At 39.5% G+C, this 26491-nt stretch overlaps 1 protein-coding gene across 5 annotated transcripts in view; it reads right to left on the reverse strand.

The window, feature by feature from the left end:
• dmd (dystrophin) overlaps positions 1-26491 on the reverse strand; it is a 251416-nt gene that overhangs the window by 217406 nt on the left and 7519 nt on the right. For 3 of the 5 annotated variants that reach the window (XM_063467782.1, XM_063467775.2, XM_063467774.2), the window contains exons 2-6: positions 14504-14596; positions 13465-13545; positions 7051-7143; positions 4846-4947; positions 2944-3014 (exon numbers count right to left, since the gene is read on the reverse strand). In XM_063467782.1, coding sequence (XP_063323852.1) covers positions 2944-3014; positions 4846-4935 — 161 coding nt within the window. In that variant the 5' untranslated portion in view covers positions 4936-4947; positions 7051-7143; positions 13465-13545; positions 14504-14596. Of the gene's footprint in view, positions 1-2943; positions 3015-4845; positions 4948-7050; positions 7144-13464; positions 13546-14503; positions 14597-26491 lie in introns of those variants that run through there. The other 2 variants (XM_063467773.2, XM_063467772.2) reach the window with 1 other exon arrangement.

A 26491-nucleotide genomic window follows, 5' to 3' on the forward strand; every position in this document is an offset into this window, starting at 1 on the left:
TGCTCCATATCAGCACTGTTTCCCGCCCTCTCAGATCCTCATCTGCTATTCATCTTACTGTTCCGTCCGCACGTCTCATCACTATGGGGAACAGAGCCTTCAGTCCCTCTGCTCCTCGGCCCTGGTACTCTCTTCCTCCAGCCATAAGAAATATTGACTCTCTTCCCGCATTTAAGTCACAGCTCAAAACACATGTGTTCAAACTGGCTTATTCACTTTAGTGCTGATTTTATCTGTTGTCAAGTTCTGTTTTGCAATTTTAACTTACTTTATGTACTTTATGACTATTGCTTCTTTTATTACTTTTGTTCTTTTGTAAGGTGACCTCGGGTTTTTCAAATAAAATGTATTATCATTATTATTATTATTATTACATTTATTTGAAGTTTGTGTTGCTGTGGCAAGTGGGTCACACTTTGGCCTTAACAAGTTGCATATAATTGGCAAGCACTAGCAATTTATAGCCAACAGCATGTGTGGTCTACGTTTTTTGAATAGAGCTTTCAAGGAAATGCATCACTTGCTCTTGTGTTTTGATTCTCTGTCATGATTTACGATTTGACACTTCTGGTTTTTAAGTGGGATGCAGCACTTCATTGATTCAATTCAATTCCATTCAATTCAATTTTATTTATATAGCGCCAAATCACAACAACAGTCCCCTCAAGGCGCTTTATATTGTAAGATAAAGACCCTAAAATAATACATAGAAACCCCAACAATCAAACAATCCCCTATGAGCAAGCACTTGTGACTGATTGGTTGGGGTTGAGGGAGGACACACTGTGGAAGAGAGCCAGAGATTAATAATAACTAATGATTACATGCAGAGTGGTGGATAAACACGTGGTGAGTGAAGAAGAAATGCTCAGTGGATTATGGGAAACCCTGAACAGCTAAGCCTATTGCAGCGTAACTAAGGGAGGATTCAGGGTCACCTGTTTCAGCCCCAACTATATGCTTTAGCTAAAAGAAAAGTTTTAAGCTTCTTGTTAAAAGTAGAGATAGTGTAACTGAGAGTTAGTTTCATAGCAGAAGGGCCTGAAAGTTGAAGGCTCTGCCCTTCAATTCTACTTTTAAAAACCCCAGGGAACCACAAGTAAACCAGCAGTCTGAGGGTGAAGTGCTCTATTGGAGTGATACTGTACTATGAGGTCTTTAAGATAAGATTGGGTCTGATTATTCAAGACCTCGTATATTTTTTTCTACATAAGTGCTTTCTATCTAACATTCACACACATTCATAATTTGATGGATGAATTGAAGAATAACTTGGGGTTAGTATCTTGCCCAAGGACGCTTTGCATGCAGACTAGACAACTACCAACTTTCCAATTAGTAGATGACCCGCTCTACGTTCTGAGCTACAGCCACCCAGTATTACAAGGCTGAGGGGTACCGCTGACTGCCGCTAGTATATTTTTAAGCTTATGAATGCCAATCAGGGATGTTCCTAGCAACTCATTTCTTACTCCACTAACCGTGGAAAAAGAAATTAGACTAACCAACTAGTCTGATGATTTTAAGATAGTTTACTGTGTTTTTCTTCTGAAAACTGTTGCTTTCTAAAGTTAAAAATAAGGCAAAAGAAATGCTAACTTAAAAAAAAAAAACTACAAACAATGTCTTAATGCATGGATGGTTCCCAGGTAAGGATAAAGCCAAATGTTCAGTTCCTCTGGAGATGATGGTCCATGACACAAATGTTTTATCACTCATTTAAGTGATTTCAGTATTCAGTCTCATGGATGAGTGATGGAATGTTTCTCCAACAGAAAACAATTGCCCAGTTGAACTGAATCCACTTTTTGAGGCTAAAGAAACAGTTGTTAGATGCTGATATGCTTACTAAAACTGACCCCTTTCACTGATTACAGATGAGCCTCCCAACACCCAAACTCTTGTCTGTTATTTACATTTTTAATTTCTCCTATTTGAAATTAGCTGGATCTTGTAAGTATAAAAACTAACAATCAACTTTGATCAAAAATCAAATTTAAAAACCCATTCTTAGTCCTCATTCTTACATGAGGACTAAGACTTTATTTTACAGCATAACAACTTTGAGCAGAAGGTGCAGAAGAGCCAAAATGTAATATCATAATATGATGACACATGGTATTGTTTCAGGAAATTGTACAGTTGGATTTGGTTGAGCTATGGTTACAGCTCGGATGGTTTACATGTGAAATGCAGATAAGAAAAAAGAAGAAAGGGGGAAATTCAAACTACGAAACAGTGAGGTTCATTTTATTATTAGAGCAGCCTCAAGGTCATTATGAAAATGAATAAACAACATTGTTGAAATACTGTAAATAAAGTAAAATAAAATCAGTTGTTTACTACATATAGATTCTGATGCAACTGCTAGGTTACTTCAAAATATACTGCATTAAATTATAATGCATGCGGAACTTTATGATACACCAAAATTCTGTTTGAGGACATGTTCTTCAATGGGATCGCCATGAATTTGAATTGAATACCCCTGGTTTAGATTCTAAGTAATGTTATTTTTCTTTCTCTCAATGAAGAAACTATCATATTTATAGGTTAATTTTAAGTTTGGCATCAAACTCAGAGGCAGATAGTTGGGTAAGAAATGCAAATCACTAGAGACCAGAGTTTAGTTGCAGATTCCGGAATGTGGGTCCAGGAAGGACTTGCTCCGCCCATTTAATTCTGGCAAAACAATAATTACTTCTGCTGTGGCAGCATTGGAATGTTAGTCTTTTTACTTGGCTGGCTGTATCTTTTCATATACAATAATTTTTGAACCTTTTTCTCAGTACAGCATTAGCATCTTCCATGTCTAAAATATATCTCTTTAGTGCAATGACTATATTTGCTCTACTATCCCTTTGAAAGTCTGTCTATCCACTTCTCCTGTGTTAAATCTTCATCTGAACACACACACACCTACACCCATGCACACACACATACCTGTGGCTATGGATGAGGGCATTGAAAGCCAGTCCATCATTCCAGCTACTGGAGAAGTTAACCACATTGACCTGAGGACAGAGATAATGGATATTCAAGAACCAACCTGAGAAAGCAGTATGACAATTAAGAGTGGAAATACTGTCATCCAAATACTGTTTACATTTCCAGAGATAGATTAAAGACATCAATTTCAGTGAATGGATCAAAATTTTAATACATAAAATGATTGTCTATAGGGGCAAAATGGGTTTAAAATTTAATATATAGCTAAAAAAAACATACTAAGAAGTCGACTTAGTGACAGTGGCTATTCCTGTCAAGCACTTCGTATAACGAGGCATGCATGCTCACATGTTTGCAGTGATTATGGACGGGAATCGAGAATCGATTCTTGTGGAGAACCGGTTGCCAGGAGTTCAGTGCCTTTTTTTAGTCTACTTGCCTATTGATCGTGCTAATCGGTTCCAGTTACACTTTCGCTTCAAGCGCCTGATTTCAGTTTATGTGATGGAGGAGGAAAACAGCGACGCAGTTTACAGTGTGGATATGGACATTATTTTGATTTTTAGTGCACAAAAGGATGTGATGGTAAAGTGTAAACTGTCTCCAGGAAAGAAACAGCTGCATTATGCTGTTAACACAACTTCAGCTCTTTGCAAGCACCTGCACAAACAGCATGCTCAAAATATGTCATATGTTCTGTTGTGATTGGTCTTAATTAAGCTTCAGGCCTTACACAAAACAAAACGAGTCAAGTCAAATGACAGAAACATAAATTAGAGAATTATTAACCACATGGTATAAAACTGTAAATATACGGAAATATTCTATGGTGCAAATATGTCCTACTGATACTGTTAAGAATATTTTTATATGTCAAGTCTCAGTCTTTTTAAGTTTCATACATAGTCATAAAAGCAATATGATGACATATATCCCAAATCTGAATCAAGCAAAAACTTGATCTGTATAACATTTTTTAATGCATACCAATTACAATTATTGTTTTGATCGAACTTGCCAAATTCTGTTGCCAAATATTTAACCAAACGAAAATGTAACATTCTGATATTATAGGGTTAGGGCTAGAGGTTAGGGTTATAACTGATTATGATTTTGCCCTCAAAGAATTTATCGATTATTCCTTGGCTCAGAGCCTCCAACAACCCTTAGAACATTTTTAATAGCCTGTCTGGCAGCTTTGCATTGACAATTATGATCTGAATGCACTGTTGTGCCTAACATACTTGCTTTTCCAAGACCACCTTTATAAAATCTCTATATTATTTGTGTTGTTATTCTTTTTAATCTGTTTATTTACTAATTTGTCTTATTATTATTTCTATTATTACTCACACTACACGTGCAATTTAAGAATGTCAAAGCTGACATACAGGGAAAGAGAAAAAAGGGACAGAAAGAAAAAACAAAGGGGGAAAAAAGGAGGAAATATTATAGAAGGACAGAACAGGATTGGAAAGCGCAATCGGATGGCAACTGCTACAACTGTAAGGAAAACCATAAATAACATAAACAAAAACAAAAACAAAAAAACCCCAAACAAATTTCATTGTGTTCTGTATATGTGTATGTGTGAGTGTCTGTGTATCTGTCTTTGTCAACAGACGGACTTCATAATGAGGGTGAGTTGACACAATAGTGGTCCTCCGGGGGCCCGGGAGACCCGGGCCATCCCCAGGCCCCCAGAGTACTAAAGACCTTTCTTTCATACTCTATGAAAAACAGAATAAATTTGAAAGTGGAGACTGCCATTACTTACATGTACTTGAGCACTCAGTTACAGGGTAGTAACTGTAGTAACTATGGAAGACAGCTATTCAAACATGATCCAGTGTGTCAGCCTGTGGATTGAGGTTAAGACTGAGTAAAGGAACATACCTGAGGATACTGGCGTGTATTCTGACGAACCCAACTCAGCAGAATCTTCTCACTGTTAGTCTGCTGTAGGCCCTCCATCACATCCTTCATCACATCCTTAACCTGCACACAGGAATACAAAGCAAGGCTGGTATAAAAACTTAATTAAGATGCATAAACCTTTAGCACCCTTCCCTATAACCCTAACCCTAACCACTACCTTTTCTGGATATTTTGGACATTGGTGGGATTTTTTCTCAAGTCACTAGGCTAACAACAATGTGACTGGACTAACATTATTCAGTTAATCTAGGCTTGAGGGTCCTGCGCAGTATCTTAGCTGTTCCTATGACTGCACTCTACTAAGCAGAGATCTCGGATGTTGTTCCTAGGACCTGCTGGAGCCACTTGCCTAGCTTTAGAGTCACTGCACCGAGTGCTCCGATTACCACTGGGACCACTGTTACCTTCACCCTCTACATCTTATCGAGCACTTCTCTGAGCCCTTGGTATTTCTGAAGTTTCTCATGTTCCTTCTTCCTGATTTTGCTGTCATTTGAAACCCCTATATCGATCACTACGGCCGTCTTCTTCTGCTTGTCTACCACCACTATGTCCAGTTGGTTAGCCACCACCATTTTGTCCGTCTGTATCTGGAAGTCCCACAGGATCTTAGCTCGGTCATTCTCCACCACCCTTGGGGGCGTCTCCCATTTTGACCTCAGGACTTCCAGGCCATATTCAGCACAGATGTTTCTGTACACTATGCCGGCCACTTGATTATGGCGTTCCATGTATGCCTTGCCTGCTAGCATCTTGCACCCTGCTGTTATGTGCTGGATTGTCTCAGGGGCATCTTTACACAGCCTGCACCTGGGGTCTTGCCTGGTGTGATAGACCCCAGCCTCCATGGATCCTGTGCTCAGAGCTTGTTCCTGTGCTGCCACGATTAGTGCCTCTGTGCTGTCTTTCAGTACAGCTTTGTCCAGCCACTGGTAGGACTTCTGGATGGCAGCCACTTCCTCTATCTGCCGGTGATACATACCGTGCAGTGTACATACCTACCATGATGGTTCCTTCTCTTACACCTCTTTCTTAGGTTTCTGCTGCCTGAGGTATTCACTGAGCACGCGGTCAGTTGGGGCCATCCTCCTGATGTATTCGTGAATGTTCGCTGCCTCATCCTGGACTGTGGTGCTGACGCTCACTAGTCCCCGGCCTCCTTCCTTCCGCTTAGCATATAGCCTCAGGGTGCTGACTTGTGGTGAAACCCTCCATGCATGGTCAGGAGCTTCCTTGTCTCAATGACAGTGGTTTTTATCTCCTCCTTTGGCCAGCTTATTATTCCAGTAGGGTACCTGATCACAGGGAGGGCATAGCTGTTGATAGTCAGGATCTTGTTCTTACTGTTCAGCTGACTCCTCAGGACTTGCCTGACCCTCAACAGGTACTTGGTGGTTGCAGCTTTCAATGGTTCCCATTTGCCTGTGGCATCCCCAGGTCGGTCCACTAGTAGCTGGTGTTTTGAGACTCGACTCGTACTACGGTGTTATTACAATTCACAGTAAATACTAATAACTTTGTTCTTGTCAAGGGAACCCTCTAGCAGAGCTTTAAAGCTGAATTTGCCACTCAAAAGACCCTTTATCCATTTTTGTTTACCATCCACAGCATTATTAATGCCTTGCTGTCAGACACCCTGAACTATGGGTGTCTGACAGCAAGTGTGTATGCATTACTTGCACATCAAAAACAACTAGAGGTGTTACAAGGAATTTGTGTTAATTGTGTTAACTTTGAAGGCACTAAGTTACACAGAAAAATATTACTGACAATCAGATCCAGAAAGACACACCAGAAAAAGATTCACATAAATGAAACATGTATTTTTCGCTTCGAAAAGGCCTGTCTGAATACGTTGCATTTCCACAGAAAATGTATATATACATACAATTGAGAGTTCAGGGAGCCTGCACAGCTCTGTTTTGTTGCATTGAATTCTTTTCCTCAGAGCAGTTCAGTATGAAAACTCATCATCAAGGTCAAGGTAAAAAAAAAAAAAAAAGAACACTTAGACCAATAAGAAGCAACCTCAGACAACAAAAGGCAACAAAAAGTAAAGTTAAACTAAATGGAGGCAGCTTTAAAGTAACAATATAATAGTGTCTTCAAATCCTGACAAATTCAGGGGACGATGTACACATACAAGCATACACTAACACATACCTGCCAGTGGAGAATGATGCTCCAGATGAGCCCAAGAATCAGTTTGTGATTCCCATCGACAATGTCCGCTGCCCCAATATTCACTAATTCCACCTGGAGATGGGATGCGGGAAGCACACAAATCACAAATGATTATGATTTCCAAAATTTTAGGAAGGTCGTCTTACCTACTCTCACCTCCATTGTGGTGGTGACTCTTTAAAATGAAGCCATGTTTGTGAACTTAAACTTGCACATAACAAAATCAGTCCTAGTATTTAAATGTGGGCATTAATTACACATAGTAGTGTGGTTATGATCAGACATCACAGATGGCACAGACATTGCACTATTACAACAGGGAGGGATGACTCTTGATTATCTGATTACAGATGGATATGAGTAAACTACTAGTTGCCATGCAAAACTAATAAAAAGTATCTGTTGTGTGTATCCTCATGTCAGCTTTGTGTGATCCAGTCATTATTACGTTGGAATTTTTTGGTTTCTTTTTCCTTTTATGTTTTGTTTCTTCGTAGTGATTTTCAACAACAAAAAGATGAGAGCTGGAGTAAATCTGTGGATCTGGAAAATTGTTGTATGTCCATCCATCCTCTTCTGCTTATCCTAATCGAGGTGGCTAGAGCCTAAGGCAAGCCTGTACAGGTCAGCAGCCTGTCGCATGACTAACACAGAGACACAGACAACCATTGCCACTCACATTCACACCTATGTGTAACTTACAGTCACCAACTGACCTAAACGCACTAAATGCATGTCTTTGGACTGTTGGAGTAAGCTGGAGTATGGTGTTATTTTTGTGCCACTATTCCGAGCGCACGTAAAAAAACATTTGCAGGTGCAAGTGTTGCATTTTGAGGAGAAATTTATTTTGAGCGAAGAAAAGCTAAATTTGAGTGAACAAAATTCATTGCTGCGTGCAAAAAATGTATTTCAGTGTTTGCTATTATCCATACACACACACAATAGCAGCCCCTCTCGCTTAGTTTTTGCATTTGCGCTTGCTCGCAATGTGTTGCTCGCGCTCTCAACATTTCTGCCCGTGCGCGTTCAACTCTTTCTGTACACTGTTATATTTGTGCCACAAAACCAGCCAATCACAGACTTGGATGCAAAAAAATCTGATTGGCTGTTTTGGTCTCCAATCAGCTCGAAATGACGAAATGCAATATCCCAGAATCCATTTCGTCCAAAACTCAAACGAGGCAGTGGCGGAGGAACACAGAGTGGCGGAGTTTGAAATATTACTCTTTCTGGGTCGCAAAATAAACTTAAGATATTTTCATGCGAGAATGTTTCTGTGTAAACTTCAAATATCTGCTCGATTCATCAAGACATCACATATTTGCAAAAGTGCTCTAATGTTTTTGGAGATGCCTGTTACCCACCAGCTGACCGGGTGGTCACTCGGGTTAAACATAATATATAAGGCTGAACTGACAGAAAAATCACCGACTACACCATCAGGTATTATAGGAAAAACCATAAAGCCTTTGAACTAAAACAAACGCTGTTGTGACAGCGATGTACACTGTCTTGTTGGTACATATGTATGATTTGTATCATCTTCATGTTTCCCTCTCACCACATATCCAAACCGATATCATGAGCAGCAGCTTTTACAGCTGTGGCTCCAGCAAACATCAGCTGATACTAGAAATTAATATTAAATAAATTCTAACAACAGCTGATCAAGCTTGAACGTGCTGCTTGAACGGTTTCCTCTTTCTGGAGCAAAGTGGCCGATAAACAAACAAGAGAGACGATCAGCTGATCATTGATCAGTTTCATGACTGAAGTAGCAACAGGAGAGAGAGGGGAGAGAATGAGAGAAAAAGAGGCAGCTGTGCAGCGTAACGACAGAATAACTCCAGCTTTGTCTCTTTTTTTTCATTCTAGCTGAAGTCCGGGACAAATCGCGTTCCTTTTCCCCTCAATACGGATGTATTGTAATTGGTCCAGCCCAGAGTTGATCATGACCAATTGGCTAATCCACCACCTTTCATTGTTTATACCATTACAAAAACAAACAAACAAACAAACATAAAAATGAAAAATCACCATCGGCCCACCGGGCAAATGCCCGGTATGCCCAATGGCCAATCCAGCTATGCGGTCAGCTGGTGGGTAACAGGCATCTCCAAAAACATTAGAGCACTTTTGCAAATATGTGATGTCTTGATAAATCGAGCAGATATTTGAAGTTTACACAGCACCATTCTCACATGAAAATATCTTAAAAGTTTATTTTGTGACCCAGAAAGAGTAATATTTCAAACTCCGCCACTCTGTGTTCCTCCGCCACTGCCTCGTTTGAGTTTTGGACGAAATGGATTCTGGGATATTGCATTTCGTCATTTCGAGCTGATTGGAGACCAAAACAGCCAATCAGATTTTTTTTGCATCCAAGTCTGTGATTGGCTGGTTTTGTGGCACAAATATAACGGTGTGCAGAAAGAGTTGAGAGCGCACGGGCAGAAATGTTGAGAGCGCAAGCAACACATTGCGAGCAAGCGCAAATGCAAAAACTAAGCGAGAGGGGCTGCTATTGTGTGTGTGTATGGATAATAGCAAACACTGAAATACATTTTTTGCACGCAGCAATGAATTTTGTTCACTCAAATTTAGCTTTTCTTTGCTCAAAAATAAAATTCTCCTCAAAATGCAACACTTGCACCTGCAAATGTTTTTTACGTGCGCTCAAATTTTTTTTACGTGCGCTCAGAATAGTGGCACAAAAATAACGCCATACTGTAGTACCCGGACAGAACATGCAAACACCGCACAGAAAGGCCATGGCCAGATGGTGGGGTTGAACTCAGGAACGTCTTACTACAAGGCAACAGTGGTAACCACAATGCCAACCACCACACCGCCGTGCTGCGTCCTATCTATTAATCATTATTAAAAGTGCTGACTTTCATCTTTATTTGTATCATCCAAAATAGAAAAAAAATTATATATTATCACATATTCTTTCTATACATTACTATGGGTGTTGTGTCAGTAGAAGCAAGGAAGGAAGTGCTTGACCAGTGAAATCTAATAAGGTAACTGAAGTTGGGGAAATAACTATTTGTAAGTTTGCTCACTTACAAAGAAATCATCAGTCTCAACAAAAATGTCCAGACAAAAACACATTACCTATGTTACTGAGTGAAATAAGATGTCCAAGCAAAATAGTACTTGGTAGAGAAACATTTGTTGGCAAGCACAGCAGTAAGATGTTTCTCGTAGGTCACTTGGCCCACTCCTCTTTACAAAAACGCTCTAAATCCTTTAGGTTTATTGGCTGCCACTTGACAACTCGGAGCTCCAACTCCTATAACAGATTGCAGATTGGATTAAGGTGTAAAGACTGGCTAGGCCGCTCCATGACCTTAATCTGCTGCTTTTTTTTTTTTTTAAACCGTTGTCCTGTACCCTTAGCAGATGACTCCACATGCATGTTTGATTGTAAGGATGCCGGTATTTGTGTCATACCCAGCAATTCTCCTCCTCCAAACATGGCAGTTGTTGCCAAATAGCTTAATTTTGGTTTTATTTGACCACAGCGCTCTCTCCCATGCCTTCTCTGAATCATTTGAATGTACACTGGCTAACATAAGATGGACCTGTATATGTGTCATCTTGAGCGGGGAGACCTTACAGGTGATAGATTTCAATCCGTTAACAGTGGTGTTCTTGGTGACTGTGGTACTAACTGCTTTCAGATCATTAACAAGCTCCTCCCATGTAATTTTTAGGCTGATCCATTTTCGAATAATTGCATCAACAGTTGTTACAAGCTTTTAGCTGATGGTGTTGCAGCCCAACTACACAGGTCTACAATCTTGTCCCTGACATCCTTTGACAGTTCTTTGGTTTGGGAGAACTTAATTCTGTGGACAGTGTGCTTTATACTAGTGGTGCAACGGATCAAAAATCTCACGGTTTGGATCGGATCACGGTTTTAAGTCACGGATCGGATCAATTTTCGGATCAGCAAAAAAAGAAAAAAGACAAAAATTTAACATTTACTTATTTACTTATTGAAGTATTTTTTGCCTGTTAAAAACATTCAACTCAAGACTCATTCCACGCAATTATTAAAAAAAAATTATGGTACAATATAGGGCAGTACAGGGCTTTGTATCTACCACTCAATTCAATTCAATTCAATTTTATTTATAAAGCGCCAAATCACAACAAAAGTCGCCTCAAGGCGCTTTATATTGTAAGGTAGACCCTACAATAATACATACCGCTCATTATATCACACTCTGCTGTGATATAATGAGCGGTCACGGTCACGTAGCTTTCCGTTGCCCTGGAGGTCCACCCATTTGTAGTAGTTAGGGCAACAGAAGATGCCTGGGACAGTTCAGCCACAACTTAAATCTTTTCCTGCTCATACATGCTTGGAACTATCTTGCCACTAAAGTGGACGCGAATGGGATATCATAGCGTGGCTCAAGCACGTTCATCATAGTTTAAACCCCTTGTTTTGCACAACGGAATACGGCCTCCCGTCTGCAGCTAAACACCCCAATAGCTTTTGTAATAGCTTTAGCCCGGTCGGACTGGGCAGCAAAGGGCTGCTTAAATACCGCAAACTCCTCTGCTCCTCCACTTGGACCGCTAGCGCTGACCATAACTATTGCTTGACAGACCCACCACGCGCACCATACACATACTTTTTTTTCTTCTTTTTCGAATCTTCGGCTCACGTGCGTGCCGAACCGTGGAGTGGGATCGGTTCGAATTACGGATCAACCATGATTCGTTGCACCACTACTTTATACATATAATTAACTGAGATCAGGATTATCTGTAAGTGACTGATTGACTGACTGTAACCTGTGTGCCACATAGCCACACAGCCAATCTGTGGGAGCCAGAATTCGTGATGAGTTGTATGGGATCAAAAACTTATTCCACTCAATGACATGTAAATTAACATATAACTTTTATGTACTGTATTTTTCGGACCATAAGGCGCAAAGGATTAAAAGGCGCACTGTTGATGAATGGGTCTGTTTTTATACATAAGGCGCACCGGATTGTAAGGTGCATTAAGCGAAACAAAACAGTCAGATAAGTCAAATTTTACTCATCTCATTCTTCTTGCTTCCTCCACTTCCGTACTATTGATTCAGTAATGGTGAATTCTCTCGCAGCTGCTCTATTCCCATGTTGTTGCAGTATATTAATGACTAACCTCGTACTATGGATCTCAGTTATCTCAGTTGCTCTCCTGACTGAAGTTTGGTCCGTTTACAGCATCCTGCCATGCAATTGCATTTGTCCCTAACCATTGGGAACTTTTATGGAAAAAAATTAGTGTTCATCCTCCAGTGTTTATGTTATGCTAACATAGCTGTGGTGCTAGCGATTATGTAGCACATCATTATATACCAGCTAGCCCAACTTCAGTAACCCTACAAACGTCACTGCTGTTTAGTTTTCTGTTTTCGTTTATGTTGGAAGTGATAGCACCACTGTACGTTTTAATATTTTCAGAAATCTCTCAGTCAGAACATGCTATATCATGTTTAGGTGAAAACTACCGAGCTAACTTCCTGATAACTTCTAACTCTGTTAAATTTAATAAATTCTGTTTTCATGGATGCCTGGATGTTAAACTTAATTGTTACACCTGGTAAAGCAGCAACGCTGATCATTTTATTAAAGATGAAAGAATTTAGACAGTTTTGTAACTCTCAGTGATGCTGCAGTGATCGTTTGACTTTGTGACCTGAAGCGGACGGAGTTTTGGACCCAGATTACTCCGCAATGCTCTTGACTATGGCAGTCGTAATGCTCTGACAAGCCATCAAGCGGTGCGGCTTCGTAGCTTACCGAAGTGGTACTAAAACATTTTTGACAGATTTTTGAGCGCCGTGTACCACACAAAATCGGTTCGAGGTCAGTGAGCACAACCAGAATTCATACATAAGGCGCACTGTCAATTTTTGAGAAAATTAAAGGATTTTGAGTGCGCCTTACAGTGAGGAAAATACAGCAAACCAATGGAGCAAACTTACAAATTCAGCAGAGGATCAAACAATTATTTCCCTGCTCAATGTAAATTTGTTATTTAACATATACCAAATTAAAAGCAATCTGTCTCCAGTAAAAGATTTCATGTTGCCTGCTTGCAGTTATCCTGTAAATAAGCCACTTTACAAACACATGCTTTTATAAAATATGGGGCAAAACTGTAGATTAAACTAAAATAATACAATATTTAAAAAGAGCTCACTCTTAAACAGTAGTAGTATTAATCCTTATAACACTCAGCAGTTTCATTGATTTCACTCTGCTGATTGTAAAGTCAGATTTATTTAATGTATATTGATGCAAGAAAACCAATATAATTATGTATATTTACATCTTTATAGCAGAATTATACATCTGTGTGTGCATACTCACATTGTTCTTCTGTAAGATCTGCAGAGCTCGGTTGACATTGTTTAGCGAGTGAACGCGCGTGAATCCCCTTTCCAACTTCACCTATGTGTATGTGTGCACGCGCACACACACACACACACACACACACACACACACACACACACACACACACACACACACACACACACACACACACACACACACACACAGAGAGAGAGAAAATGATTGTGGGCATTTCTAAAACGGGTGATGAACATTTCTGAGAAGTTAAACTAAACACTATCTAGCTTTGTCTATGGTTTTATTCTCAATGACTGTATAGCACCTGCTATCGTATGGCAAGAAGAACATTGTGCAGCTAACAGTGAACAGTAAGTGACTCTAGCCACAACAAGGTTAGAATTTAATATGTTATTTATATGTTATATTTAATATGTTATTCTGTTTACGTCTTTTGTTTTTTTTAAACAACTATTTATTTATTACTTTTTAAAAATTCTGTTTCTTCGTTATTCTGTTTCTTTTCGCTCCGGGGCGGTGTGTACATAATTTCGTTCCACTTCATGTAAACATGTGATGCAAATGACAATAAAGCTCCTTGAATCCTAATATGGTGCTGTGTGGTTTGAATGACCTGTTCCCAATAAGTCATAATCCTGAACATGATCACCACATGAATCACTGGCCCAGTGATTCATTTATAAAGTTGTAATGGTGTCCATAGTTGTGTACAATGTAAGGTTTTAAAAAATGAACTTAAAATGGACATATTATGTAGTTTCTTAGTTTAGTTATATGTGCAGTGTTACAGTGATGGATGTTTATACAGTGGATGCTTACATAACTGACATTTCCAATAAAAGCCCAGGCATCAATGCTACACTGCTTCACTTCTGACTGTATTTTTCTACTCTTGGATTTGTATCCCATCAGAGTTCTATCCTTGACATGTACTAATACACCAATTCAAAAAACAGCACTGTACAATGTACAGTGTTGAAAAGACAAGAGCCAGTACATCGTCACAATGCAAGCACACTATATGTGTATATGTTCATACCAGCTCATGTCCTGTTAGTCCCTCCAGCAGCTCTAGCAGGCGTCGCCCATCACACAGGTCTGAGAACAGGTCCTCCACAGGTGGCTTCCCTGTCTAAAGCACAAATACATCAAATGAAAATAAGAATGTGGATTTGTGGCAGAGTGTGGTCTCCAGCTCCACTGCAGAGGAGGGGTGATGTGTGGTGTGCTGTGGGTTTGGGGGCAGTGCCACGGTGGCTGGCAGGGCAGGTGGGATCTATTGACTAATTATGCCTTTCATGTTTTTTCATGTTTTTAGGAGCGTGCTGGGACTGGAGAGAGGACATCTGAAAAGCTACAAGCGTGAATTAGTGCTGGAAACAAAAACAAAACATTCACCTGCCCTTCAACAATGTGTGGTCTAGGTGTGTCACAGCAAGAATAACAACTTATATTTTCAAACTATGTACATTCCCAGTAGTATTTTCCTACGTTATACATTATTTCAAAAAAAGAATCATTACATTGATAACTTCTAAAGATTATATTTCTGAGAAAAAAGTCAGAATTCTGAGAAAAAAAGTCAGAATTCTGAATGAATGAATGAGCCTTTATTTGTCCGTTGCAGTTGCCTGCAACTGAGATTACAGATTTCTGAGATTAATATCAGAAAGAAGTCAGAATTCTGACTTTAATCTCAGAATTCTGAGAAAAAACAGCAGAATTCTGACTTTTTTCTGAGAATTCTGGAAAAGAAAAAAAAAAGGACGTGCCCCCCCAGTGGTCCTAATCCTCTGCCGTATTTGTCTGATGAAGAGCATGTGTTCTAAAAAAAAAATCATACACTACTAAATGCAATAGTGTGCAAACAGTGTGCAAACCATTAAATTATTTGTGGCCCTCTGTAGTATGGAGCGCCAGGAGTGACAAAATAGCATATTTCATTATTTCATTTTGTCACTTTTGGCCCTCCATAGCCCTACTTGCTCAGAGGATATAAGTATATAACCACTTAATTTGTGTTTATTCCACATACTAGCTGCTACTAGGCAAGTAATGATTTACTTTTTTCATGTTTGGTCAAAAGGAGGACCTGAAAATGATGGACACTAATGCTAACAAAACTCTCTGCTCTTTAGAAGTAAATGCTAATGGACAATTGTCATGATGTTGATCTAAAAACAGATAGAGGTTTATTTATTTCCATTATTCCAGAGAGCACTTACATGAGCCAGTCATAACTGTAACTGTGTCATTAATGATCCTCTGCACAGAGTCAACCTAAAGTGTGAAGCACTAACCAGAGACTCCTCCGAAGACGCTGGCACAGGACATTCAATGGGCACAAAACAAATCAGATGCTGTCCGAGTACAACAGAAACTTCAAATTTCTGTGTTACAGAATGAACTGGCACATCTCAAACATACTGTATCATATATCACTGTATCTCTCTGCATGTCTTGGGGCAGATCATCTATGTGGAAGAACAGTATCCCTTCTTACGTACAGCAAGTGCCACTTGGCAAACATTTAAAATAGAACGGAAACAGTTGAGGTGAAGGTGCAGAAAGTGCCACAATCATGGCCAAAAATATGGTCCTGAACTTGTAAAGGAAAGTATATATAATGTACACTGTACTGTCACGTCTGGCGAAGCAGACGGCGTGAAGTGGATGAGAATGAGGACCCAAGTACAGACAAACAAATGAATGAGAAGGTTTAAACCGAAGAATGAGCCTTTATTGGCCGCTGTACCAAAACACAAAAGGAATCAGAAAGGGAACTAACAAAACCTAAACTGGGAGCAGCTAAACTAAAGAACACCGCAAACATGGAAAAATGTTACAAAAACCTTACAACCGGGAATGAGGAACCGGAGACACGAAAACACAGACGAAACACTGGGGAAGGCTCACAGGAGAAAATGCAGACACTATATATACTTGAAGAAATGAGGAAATGGCAGACAGGCAGGGAACACAGCTGACACTAATCAGATGAGACAAAACCGGGAGGAAGCAAAAAAGAGTACATTGACATAGGACACGGACTTTCAAAGTAAAACAGGAAACACACGACAGCCACAGAGGCACGGAGTTGATACTGAACAGAGGGAACACTGAGTACAGGGACAGGAGTGGCATGAGACACGAATGACTAGGGAACAAGAAGACAGAACTAAACCTATACTAAACACGAGGGGCACAGGGACCAAAACCTAAGAACTAGAAATCACAAACCAAGAAGAACTGGAGAGCTAGAAATACAAAACAGAAACCAAAACACAAGCAGTCAAAAACCATGAGAAATCAAAGATCAATAATAATACAAAACTCAAAACACTGGGTTACCAACCCAGGACCGTGACAATTCCCCTATTTAGCAATGCAACATTTGTACATAACCATTTATTTTAGAGTGGCATTTCATGTCCCTATTTTTTACTTAAAAAAAAGAAAAAAGACAAAAATCTTAGAAGCATCTCAAAAGCAATAATAGCAGGAAGCTGCATCTTTACTTTCTACAAAAAAGGGATGATCGTCTGGTTCTGCCGAGGTTTCTTCCTGTTAAAAGGGAGTTTTACCTTCCCACTGTCGCCAAAGAGCTTGCTCATAGGGGCTCATATGGTTGTTGGGTTTTTCTCTGTATGTATCATTGTAGGGTCTTCCTTACAATATAAAGCGCCTTGAGGCAACTGTAGTTGTGACTTGGCACTGTATAAATAAAATAGAATTGAAAAAAATGAATTGAATCGTGGTGCTAGTGTGTTATAATAGTGAACAGAGTATGAACTGTGTAGCTTCATACTGAAAAATTGCACAATGATACCTGAGCTGATGTTTGCTCTTTGCACAGCACGGGGGACACGGTGTAATTACAAATCAGCAGAAAAGGACTTCCAGGGAGCAATCTTAAAGAAGCACTGGAGGTGTCAAGGGTGTAACAAAAGCAGTTCAGCAGCTAATCTCTAATCAGCCAGTCACATGGCAGCAAGCCACTGCTTTTACACATGTGAGTGAGAGTGAGAGAAAGAACGACCGCTGGGTGAGCTGCACAGGTTGATATCAACAGAGAGAGAGTGTGTTGTAATTCATGCACTTATCTTTTAATAAGAAAATAAAACAGGCCTTCATCTTTTTTTATTAGAAATTGTGTTTGTTGCATTAATCGTTTTAATCATTGTTACTCTAACCACTTACTCACATTCTGCAGCCAGAAACTGAAACTAAACAATTTCTACTGTTAATTAAATTAAAGTGTGAAAGCCTAAAAAAATAACAGGTGAACTATTTGTTAACAATTTGTGTGACTTTTTTTCCACTGAGACTTATGCTGTAATTATCTCAAACAAACAGGACAAAACCGCACAGGTTCACACAGGATCTAATATAACCAATCATGCCCTAAGAAAAGGTTTAGGCAGTCAAGATGGGGCCCATGTTGAAGTGAACCTGGCACCCTGGGCCATGCTGCCATAGATTTTGGTCATGGGTAACTGTTAGCTAACTAGCCGTGACATTAGTTTTAGCTTGGGTATTTGACACATTCAGTCCAAAAACCAGTGTCTCCTTGCTCAGTGTGCCCCAGTGTCAGAACTACAGATGACTGTTAGGTCATCTCTGTCCTCAAAAACACAATACTGTTACTGTGTTTTAATGACATAAAACACAAGCCACCTTCAGTACCTTTGTGCTTATTTACTACACTCACTTAAAATCCATTCCAGATTACACTTGACAAAGATAGAAGCACTACTTTTATGTTTTATTGTGTAGTTAGTTAGTTAGTTATCAGTAGCTTATGTTTCATGTGACTCACATTTAATTTTATTACTGCCCTACACACACTTCTGCGCCTGCATTTCTAGTTCTCAGGGAAAGATTTTCCACATCTTAAAATACATTTCATACAAACATTTTACTTCCACAGACACATTTCCAGATTCCTGTCTTTTTATATTGCTGCACTCGGTATCAGACCATCTCTGACCATCATTGGGCTTGCTAATGTAAAAAACTAATTATTATTATAAATTGATACTAAAAATTACTCATCTGTGTATTTACTTGATTTTAGACACCGACGTTTTTACATGCTTGTACATGTCTATAACCGATGATGTAACAGTTGTTTCACAATAGCTCACACAGTTGGTAGACACTTTGAGACCAACTTTCTAGTCTGCTTAGTTATTTGTCACCTTTACTATACTAACCGTATGGCTCCCTCCTCAGACTGTCCCTTGAGTGTCACTCTGCTTGCTCATCAGCCGATGAGCAAGCAGAGTGACACATTCATCACACTTCCCTGGGTGTGTTTCCCAGTGTTCTCTGTTTTTTGGACCTTTTAGTCTTTATTGTATCGTGTTTTGAGAAATGGATTCTTGATTTATGTCTGGATTTATATGTGATTATAATTTAGTTCTTCTTCTGTGTCTCATGTGTTTGTATTTTCTTCCAGCATCTAGTTTGTGTGTCTTGAATCTGGGTTGCATGTTTCCTGTCTTATTTTGAGAATCCTTGTCTCATGTGCATTGCATTCAGTTTTGCTTCCCCTAGTCTCATTATGTCTAATTTGCTATAGCTGTGTTCCCATGTGTCTCCACTTCTTCTTCACCTTTCACCAAACTCTAACAACTTTATGACCAAACACCTTCCTGCTTACCCACTCTTCACTGCCTTCCAAGCTACATTCCTTGTGCTCCTTTACTCCCTTCCGTTTCACCTGCTCAGCCTGCACTCTGCTGCACCTCAATTCACCAACCCTTCTTTCACCTCCAAAGACCTAGTTTTAAATAGTAAAACAAATGTAAACATAGGAAAGAATTCCCTCTCCCCGCACATTATTTTTGGACATGTAAAATTTAACATCTGACATCAGGAAGTTTCTCTTGTTCACTGGATGGTACTACCACAGATACTAGGAACAAATGTGGGAAACACATTACAAAAGGTATTCACTCCTTATAACTTTGTGTTGTATGTAACTATGATCCACAACATTAGATTCAAAACACTTTACTAATTCTAGAGGGGAAATCTTTTTTTTTTTTTTACAGGTGCTCAATTAAAACAAATATTGTTTTAATACTGAAAGCTAGAAAATATAAAGTCTTTAGCCCTGCCCATTGACTGATCAATACTGTAATTTTACTTGAACATACAATTGCACCAGGTAGAATAAAAGAATATAGGCAGAAAGACAAATTTGGATGGAGAAGAGGGTTTGAACCAGGTTTTGGGTCAAGCGTAGTATCCTAACCTCTGGTCCTTACTGGAATAAACGGACTGTTTTATACACTTACAGTGGGATCCATTGTTTTTTTACAACTATTATATAGATTAAGTGTCATAGATAAAAAATTATAACTTCATATACGCTTAATCCAAATTAAATTTTAACCCAGTATTTCCATTCAAAGGTGAGGTAAGTCAAGCTGTCCTTACTGTGGAGGGCACAGAATGATAGAATCATCTTTCTGTGTCTGCAAAGTCTGATTTTGAAGCGACTACATCCACACACAAGAGGAACGAGTCAGCAATGTTTGGCATTCTGTTCACATTCCTGTAGAGGTCATTGCTATCAGTGTTTACTGAAGATGAAAATGCATTTGTGTGTGTGATATGATCAGATCTGCCCTCCACCCACCACTTACACACGTGGGACATGGTGTGGGAAATATGCTGTGGGACATGACTGTCTGTTCCTCCCTGGCTTTGTGTCAGTGCTCGTGTTTCTATGAATGCAAACCGCAGCTTGTGTTGAAGAAGATAAAAAGAGATATGAGTGCTAAAACAAATCAGGACAGAATATGGTGTAGAAGCAGCCTGTGATTTCACACCTATTTGTCAGCAGTAGTAGAACAGGCTGCCCTTCACATTACCCCAAGAAGTCTATTACCCAAAGGTCTATTTATTTTTTTTCTGTTTTTTGGGGGGTTTTTTTTGCAATATTGTCAAAAATCCAACTACACTGTAACAGCATAATATTTTTATCATTATAAATACATTATTATACTACATTTATAACAAATTAGCAAAAAAGACCATAAATCTGTAACAATGGAATTAGGGTAGATTAGAGCAGAACAGGAAGAGCATTGGGGGGAGGATGCAACACATAACAATAATGTTCAGTTGCTAGGGGATGTAAGAGCAGACCCCGGCAGCCTCCCTGAATAGGATCCAGTAACCAGTAACCATCACACTGGAAGACATCCAAGAAAGAGTGTCAAGCACTTGACAGCACCACTTTGGTTTGCTTCGCTTTCGTTGTCATCTCTCCCTTTTTACCACAACGGACTGATGCAGCATCTGAATCAATGCAATCATCGCCCAATTTGTCTGTTAGTCTCCTGTTCTCTTCTCTCCTGACTCATAAACTAGACCCCAAAGCACCTGAACTCCTCCACCTGGGGTAGTAACTTGTCCCTGACCCAAATTAGGCACTCCACCTTTTTTGACTGAGGACCATGGTCTCAGACTTGAAGGTGCTGATTCTTCTTTGTGCCCCTTCACAACTGGATGCTAGAAGTCACCATCTAATGAAGCCAACAGAACCAGATCATCTGCAAAAGAAGATTCTGAGGCCACCAAAGTGGAAGCCTTCCAACACCTGGCTATGCCAAGAAATACTGTCAATAAAAACCATGAAGCATATACTCACTTCTTCTTTTCACATTGGATCAGATACCTCTGTCTCACCCTATCCCTGCATCCTCCTCTCTCACTAACTAGTCTGCATAGTCTACTTTGTCTTGTATGTCCACTATACTTCCTATTCAATCCAAACTATTTCAATCTGCCCTATCTATCTTTGTGTCCAAAATATTTCAACAAATATTTCTATATTTTTCTGATACACTCATAATCTTATCTGTTCTACTCAGTCCAATGAAAACCATAAATTATAGCAGGTCTTACTACCTTGTTATAAACCAGCCATCCCAAAGTACTGTGGCCCACTTAAAAAAAATCTCATGGGCCCCACTCAGTCTTCTTTTATAATTAAAATACATGATAAAGGTCATTTTCTTAAAACATTTTTATAAATATTTGACATATATAAACATGGATGTAGCCACTGTAGACACCAATTAGTTTTGCAAACAGGATGTTGATGCTTCAATTTGATGTGCTAATTTATCAGCTAATCTTAGCAAGCTGCATTCATAACCTGTATTGTGTTTTTAAATACTGTTTATTAATATTTTAAACATTTTTGATACATTTTATGAATCAATTATGTTTTAAATGTAGCATTTATTCATTTCCAATTTTTAATTAATTCATGACACAATCACAGAATTATTGATAGATGTATGTGATTAATTATGCATTTCCTTAAATCAATTTATATAATTATTATTATTTTTTATGCATGCACTCCCTACCATTCATAAAGCTATACCTCATAGCAAGCCACAAAATAAGTCAGCTAAAAAAGTGCTTCAAAAGGCTACAACAGCACATAGATAGTAAAGAGATCCACTCCACATCAACTCCAAGGACTGGATCACGTCTCACAGACTCTGACAGGGATAGCTGTCAATCAGTGCACCAACACCCCTAACTCAATTATTGGGATGATCCATCCATCCATCCATCCATCCATGTTAAATGACAATGGATTAGTTTTTTATAGGGCTTTTCAATTGTACCAGAGCACTCAAAGCACTTTATACAACTTGCCTTATTCACCCATTAGCCGGAGCTGTTTGTCAGCCCTGTGACAGACTGGTGACCTGTCAAGGATGTACCTTGGCTTTCACTCACAGTTCCTGGGATGGAGTACTGTGACCTTGAACTGGATAAGTGGAAGAAGATGGATGGAGTAAGTTGATCTGTGACACATTTTCTCTTTCTAGTCAGCTCTGACTCAGACAAATTACCAGTCCCAGGAGTATAAGGCCACGTGTCTATAAGCTGGCTTTCCAGCTTGGGTTGTCTAGGAGACCTTCTAAAGTACTTACTACCAGGCTATATGTAAATAAATAGTATTCATCATTCATATTGGTAGTCACTAGACATTGAGAAAAGTTGATCTCAGGTCCTGCCCACTTCCCATGCTTATATAATAAACAACTAATGGAGATATAAATAAATAAATTGTCATTGCTAAAAATGGAAGCATCAGAAGAGTAAATTGCATATGAAGTAAATTACAGATATGGTGCAAACAAGAAAGTAAAAAAAACTATTCAGTTTCCTGTTGGTGACTGATCCTCATATTCATGCAGTGCTTCCTTTTATGGTTTGCTTAGCAGCAAATCACACTTAAATCAGACATGATAGTGCTTCACTGCCAGTTCTTTCTATTCGTACCAAATCTCTTTGCAATACTCTCTTTCCTGGTTTTCTCTAATTTCTCCTCCTGTAATCTAGTTTGCTCCACCTACTGTCTCACTACTCACTACCTATTAGTCTTCTGTGGCCTCCATAGAATGCGTGTGTGTGTGTGTGTGCGTGTGCGTGTGTGTGTGTGTATGTGTGTGTGTGTGTGTGTGTGTACCCATATGGAAAAGAAATAGAAAAAAATTATAAAAGACTTGCATAAGATGTGGCCTACTTGATATAGTGATCATATAAGGCTTATATGATTTACTCATGAAAGTGGCCACTTTCTCATTACTTTCATATATTGTTTTAGTAAGTATCCAAAACATACAAGTTTCATTTATATAATTTTTTCAAAGGATCTTATATCTGTTTTCACTCTTGTATGCTTTTCATACAAGTTTCACACAAGACAGATACAAACTTTATAAGATTTATATATATCTTTTCCATATGGGTATGACAGACAGAGCGAGTGTGAGAGAGAGACTGATCTATCTAGGAAGGGGTGCTAATTATGCTTTGGTAACCACATGTACTTTTCCTTGCCCCCTACATGCAAATTTTCTCCCATTTCAATGTGAAGAGAGGATGGATGAACAAAAAGGGATACGAAGGAAAGAACAGGATGGGAAGGGAGAGGTGAAGGAAAGGGGAAGAAAATGAAGAAACAGGAAGAAAGGCATGTAAACAAAATGTAGCACAGGTAGTGCTGGAAACAAAGGAAAAGTAAAAAAAAAAAAAAGGAAAGAGAGGAGAGGAGAGCGAAAAGGGAAGAAGGGCAAGAAGAGAAGAGAGAGAAAAACAGGAAATGTAGACCAATGTAAACTTTAAGAGAATAAAGGAAGAACGGAAAGGAAGAGAAAATTAAAGGGGGGAAGGAGATCCCACCATGACAGTCACCAACCATCCTGCAGCTACAGCTCCATGCAGTGGCCTTTACAATCGAGGTGAGGAACAAGGTGCATTTGGGGTCAGTGTCCCCAGCCTTCCTCGGAATGTTGTTGATGTTTTGCTGAAGTTGGGAGTTGAAGATTTTGAGGACCAGGCCCTCTGCCAGCCTATGGTGTCCAGGTTCCACGGCTTATCCACAGCTTATGGAGGCCCTTATGTTTGAACATGGTGTTTATTATAGACAAACTGTGTTTTGCACCGAAGTCCAATACCAGAACACCATCTCAGGTTTAGATCAAGCAGGCCATTCCTTCTGATTACTCCCCAGCAGGTCTCACTGTCATTGCCCACGTCAGTATTTAAGTCTTCCAGTAGCACGACAGAGTCCTCAGATTGAGCACCCTCAAGCACCTCACCGAGTGACTCCACGAAGGCTGGGTACTCTGAACTTTGTTTGGCACATGAGCACAAATGACAAGACCTGTTTTCAGACCCAAAGGCGCAGACAATCAACAGTCTCATCCACAGGTAAAAAAAAACAACATACAGCAGCAAGCTGAGGAGATACAAGGGCACTACATCTACGTCTAGCTGGTACCGCTCAACCACTCTTAACCTGGACATAGAATGGTTCTCTTTTCGTTTTGCAAAATTGAAGTATTAGGACATGTTTAATTACAAATAACATTTCAATTCAAGCTCTATTACTTCTACAGATCTTATTTAATAGATCTCTATATCTCTATTAAATAAGATCGAAGAGAAGAGAAGAGATCTATTTTTAAATCATCTGGCTAAGATTAGGATTGGTTCTGACAGCTTTACTCACACAGTCACACCAACATGCATACATACTACATGCACAAAATCTCCATCACCATGCCAACAACACACCTCTGGCACCTTTTTAATGAACTTTGAAAATAAGAGTACAAGTGATCCAATGGCATATAATACACGCGCGCACACACCAGTGCACAAGTGAGGGGAAGAGCAAAGAGACTTACAGGCATTTTCAAAGTCTGTCAGTGTGAGTTCTCCCTCAGACAAGACTAAGTGCATCCCCCGGTGCAAAAATATAACAAACCTGCTTCCTAAAATTTGTGCTCATAAAACAAAATGCAATTGTGATTTATATTTTAGGGGAAACTTATTTCTCTCTAACAAAATACCATCTGCCATTATGGCAGATGAAATCTATGTAACAAAGGTGGCAGGGTGGGGTAGGCATAATCCACAAAACTTTCATCCAAGGGACTACTTTTAACCGCATCTGAAGTCCAGTTTCTGTGACTTTACCTATATCTAAATTCATAACAGAATTAGATGGTGAGACAGTTGTGCGTGGCAGCAGCTACCTGTGCACACAGCAGATAAAGTTGCCAATCCCTTTGCATGTATTTTGTCTATAAAGTCATCAAAAAATGCTGTTTTTGGGCTTGTTGTAAAACTGCATTTGTCTAGTTGGTGTTTTCTCCATGTCTCTTATCTCTATCTCAGTTATTAACTCGATTACTGAGGTAAGCAGCAACCAGTGGTTGGTTGCTGACTAAAGTTATACCTATTCTGCTGTCATATGAAATGAAGATGTGAAAATGATGAGTTAATGAGCTGGTTGGATGGTTGGTTTATCTGTCCACATACGTACATAATTATTTTTGCTCACATTCACACCTACAGTCACTGTAGAATCACCATTTAATCTCTCATTAATGTCAATGGACACTAATAAGAATCTGGAGTAGGGCTGGGCCATATCATACCATTCACGGTAATACCGGTATAATGTTGGGCAATGATAAGAAAATGAAATATTGCGATAGAATATGGGTAAAACGCGCGCGCAGTGCCTTTGTTTTCATAGGCACATGGCAGAAAAAGCATGGCGACAGAGAATGAGAAGGGCGAAAGCGGATCGTTGAATGAAACGGATGAACCAGAATTGGTAGGTAAAAATGCTGCAACTTCAGTGGTGTGGAACTGGTTTAGCTTTCGTCCGTCAGATACACAACAAAGCACTATTTTTGGTAGAGCATGCTAGCGGGCCGTCGTTATTACCGTGTTTTTTGGAAAATACGGCACATTTAAAATCAATCCTTTGATTTTTCTGAGAATCGACAGTGCCCCTTATAATCCCGTGTGCCTTATGTATGAATTATGGTTGTGTTTACTGACCTCGAAACGATTTTATGTGGTACACGGCGCTCAAACAAAAGTGTTGAACACCTTAATTTAGCTTTTTGTGCGTGGAGTACATCGGTGTAGATTATACTGATTAAAATCTATGTCATTTAACAAGGAGTAGAAACAATTATATCGTATTATGTGTCTGTTTTTACTCAATGAACTGATCAATAAAAATGTGGCTTATATACAGAACGTGTGAAACTTCAAGCCAGTCTCAATTTAACCACCACCGCAACAGCTACCACATAGCAAAATTGGTATGGCCCGGATCTGGCCCACACAATGTGCTTACACATGGCCCACATACCGCAAAGAATGACGGCCCTTTGGTGGCCCAGATCTGGTTTTCCAGAGGTGGCCCACACATGGGCCAGCACAAGGCCAGTTGCAAACACACTGCTGGTCCTGTGCTGGCCCAGAACAGTTTCAGCTCTGGCCACAGATGTCAGCCTAATGTGTACCTTAATCAAGCCATGTAATAACAACGTGCCGGAACATAATAGTGCAAAAACAGCATGACAGAACTCTGTTCAGACAGTGAATGGACTGCTTCTTATGTGGCACTTTTCTACTCTCCAATTACTCAAAGTGCTCTATACAACATGCCACA

This window comes from Pelmatolapia mariae, linkage group LG23 (assembly GCF_036321145.2).
Source record: "Pelmatolapia mariae isolate MD_Pm_ZW linkage group LG23, Pm_UMD_F_2, whole genome shotgun sequence".
NCBI classification, from domain to species: Eukaryota; Metazoa; Chordata; class Actinopteri; order Cichliformes; family Cichlidae; genus Pelmatolapia; species Pelmatolapia mariae.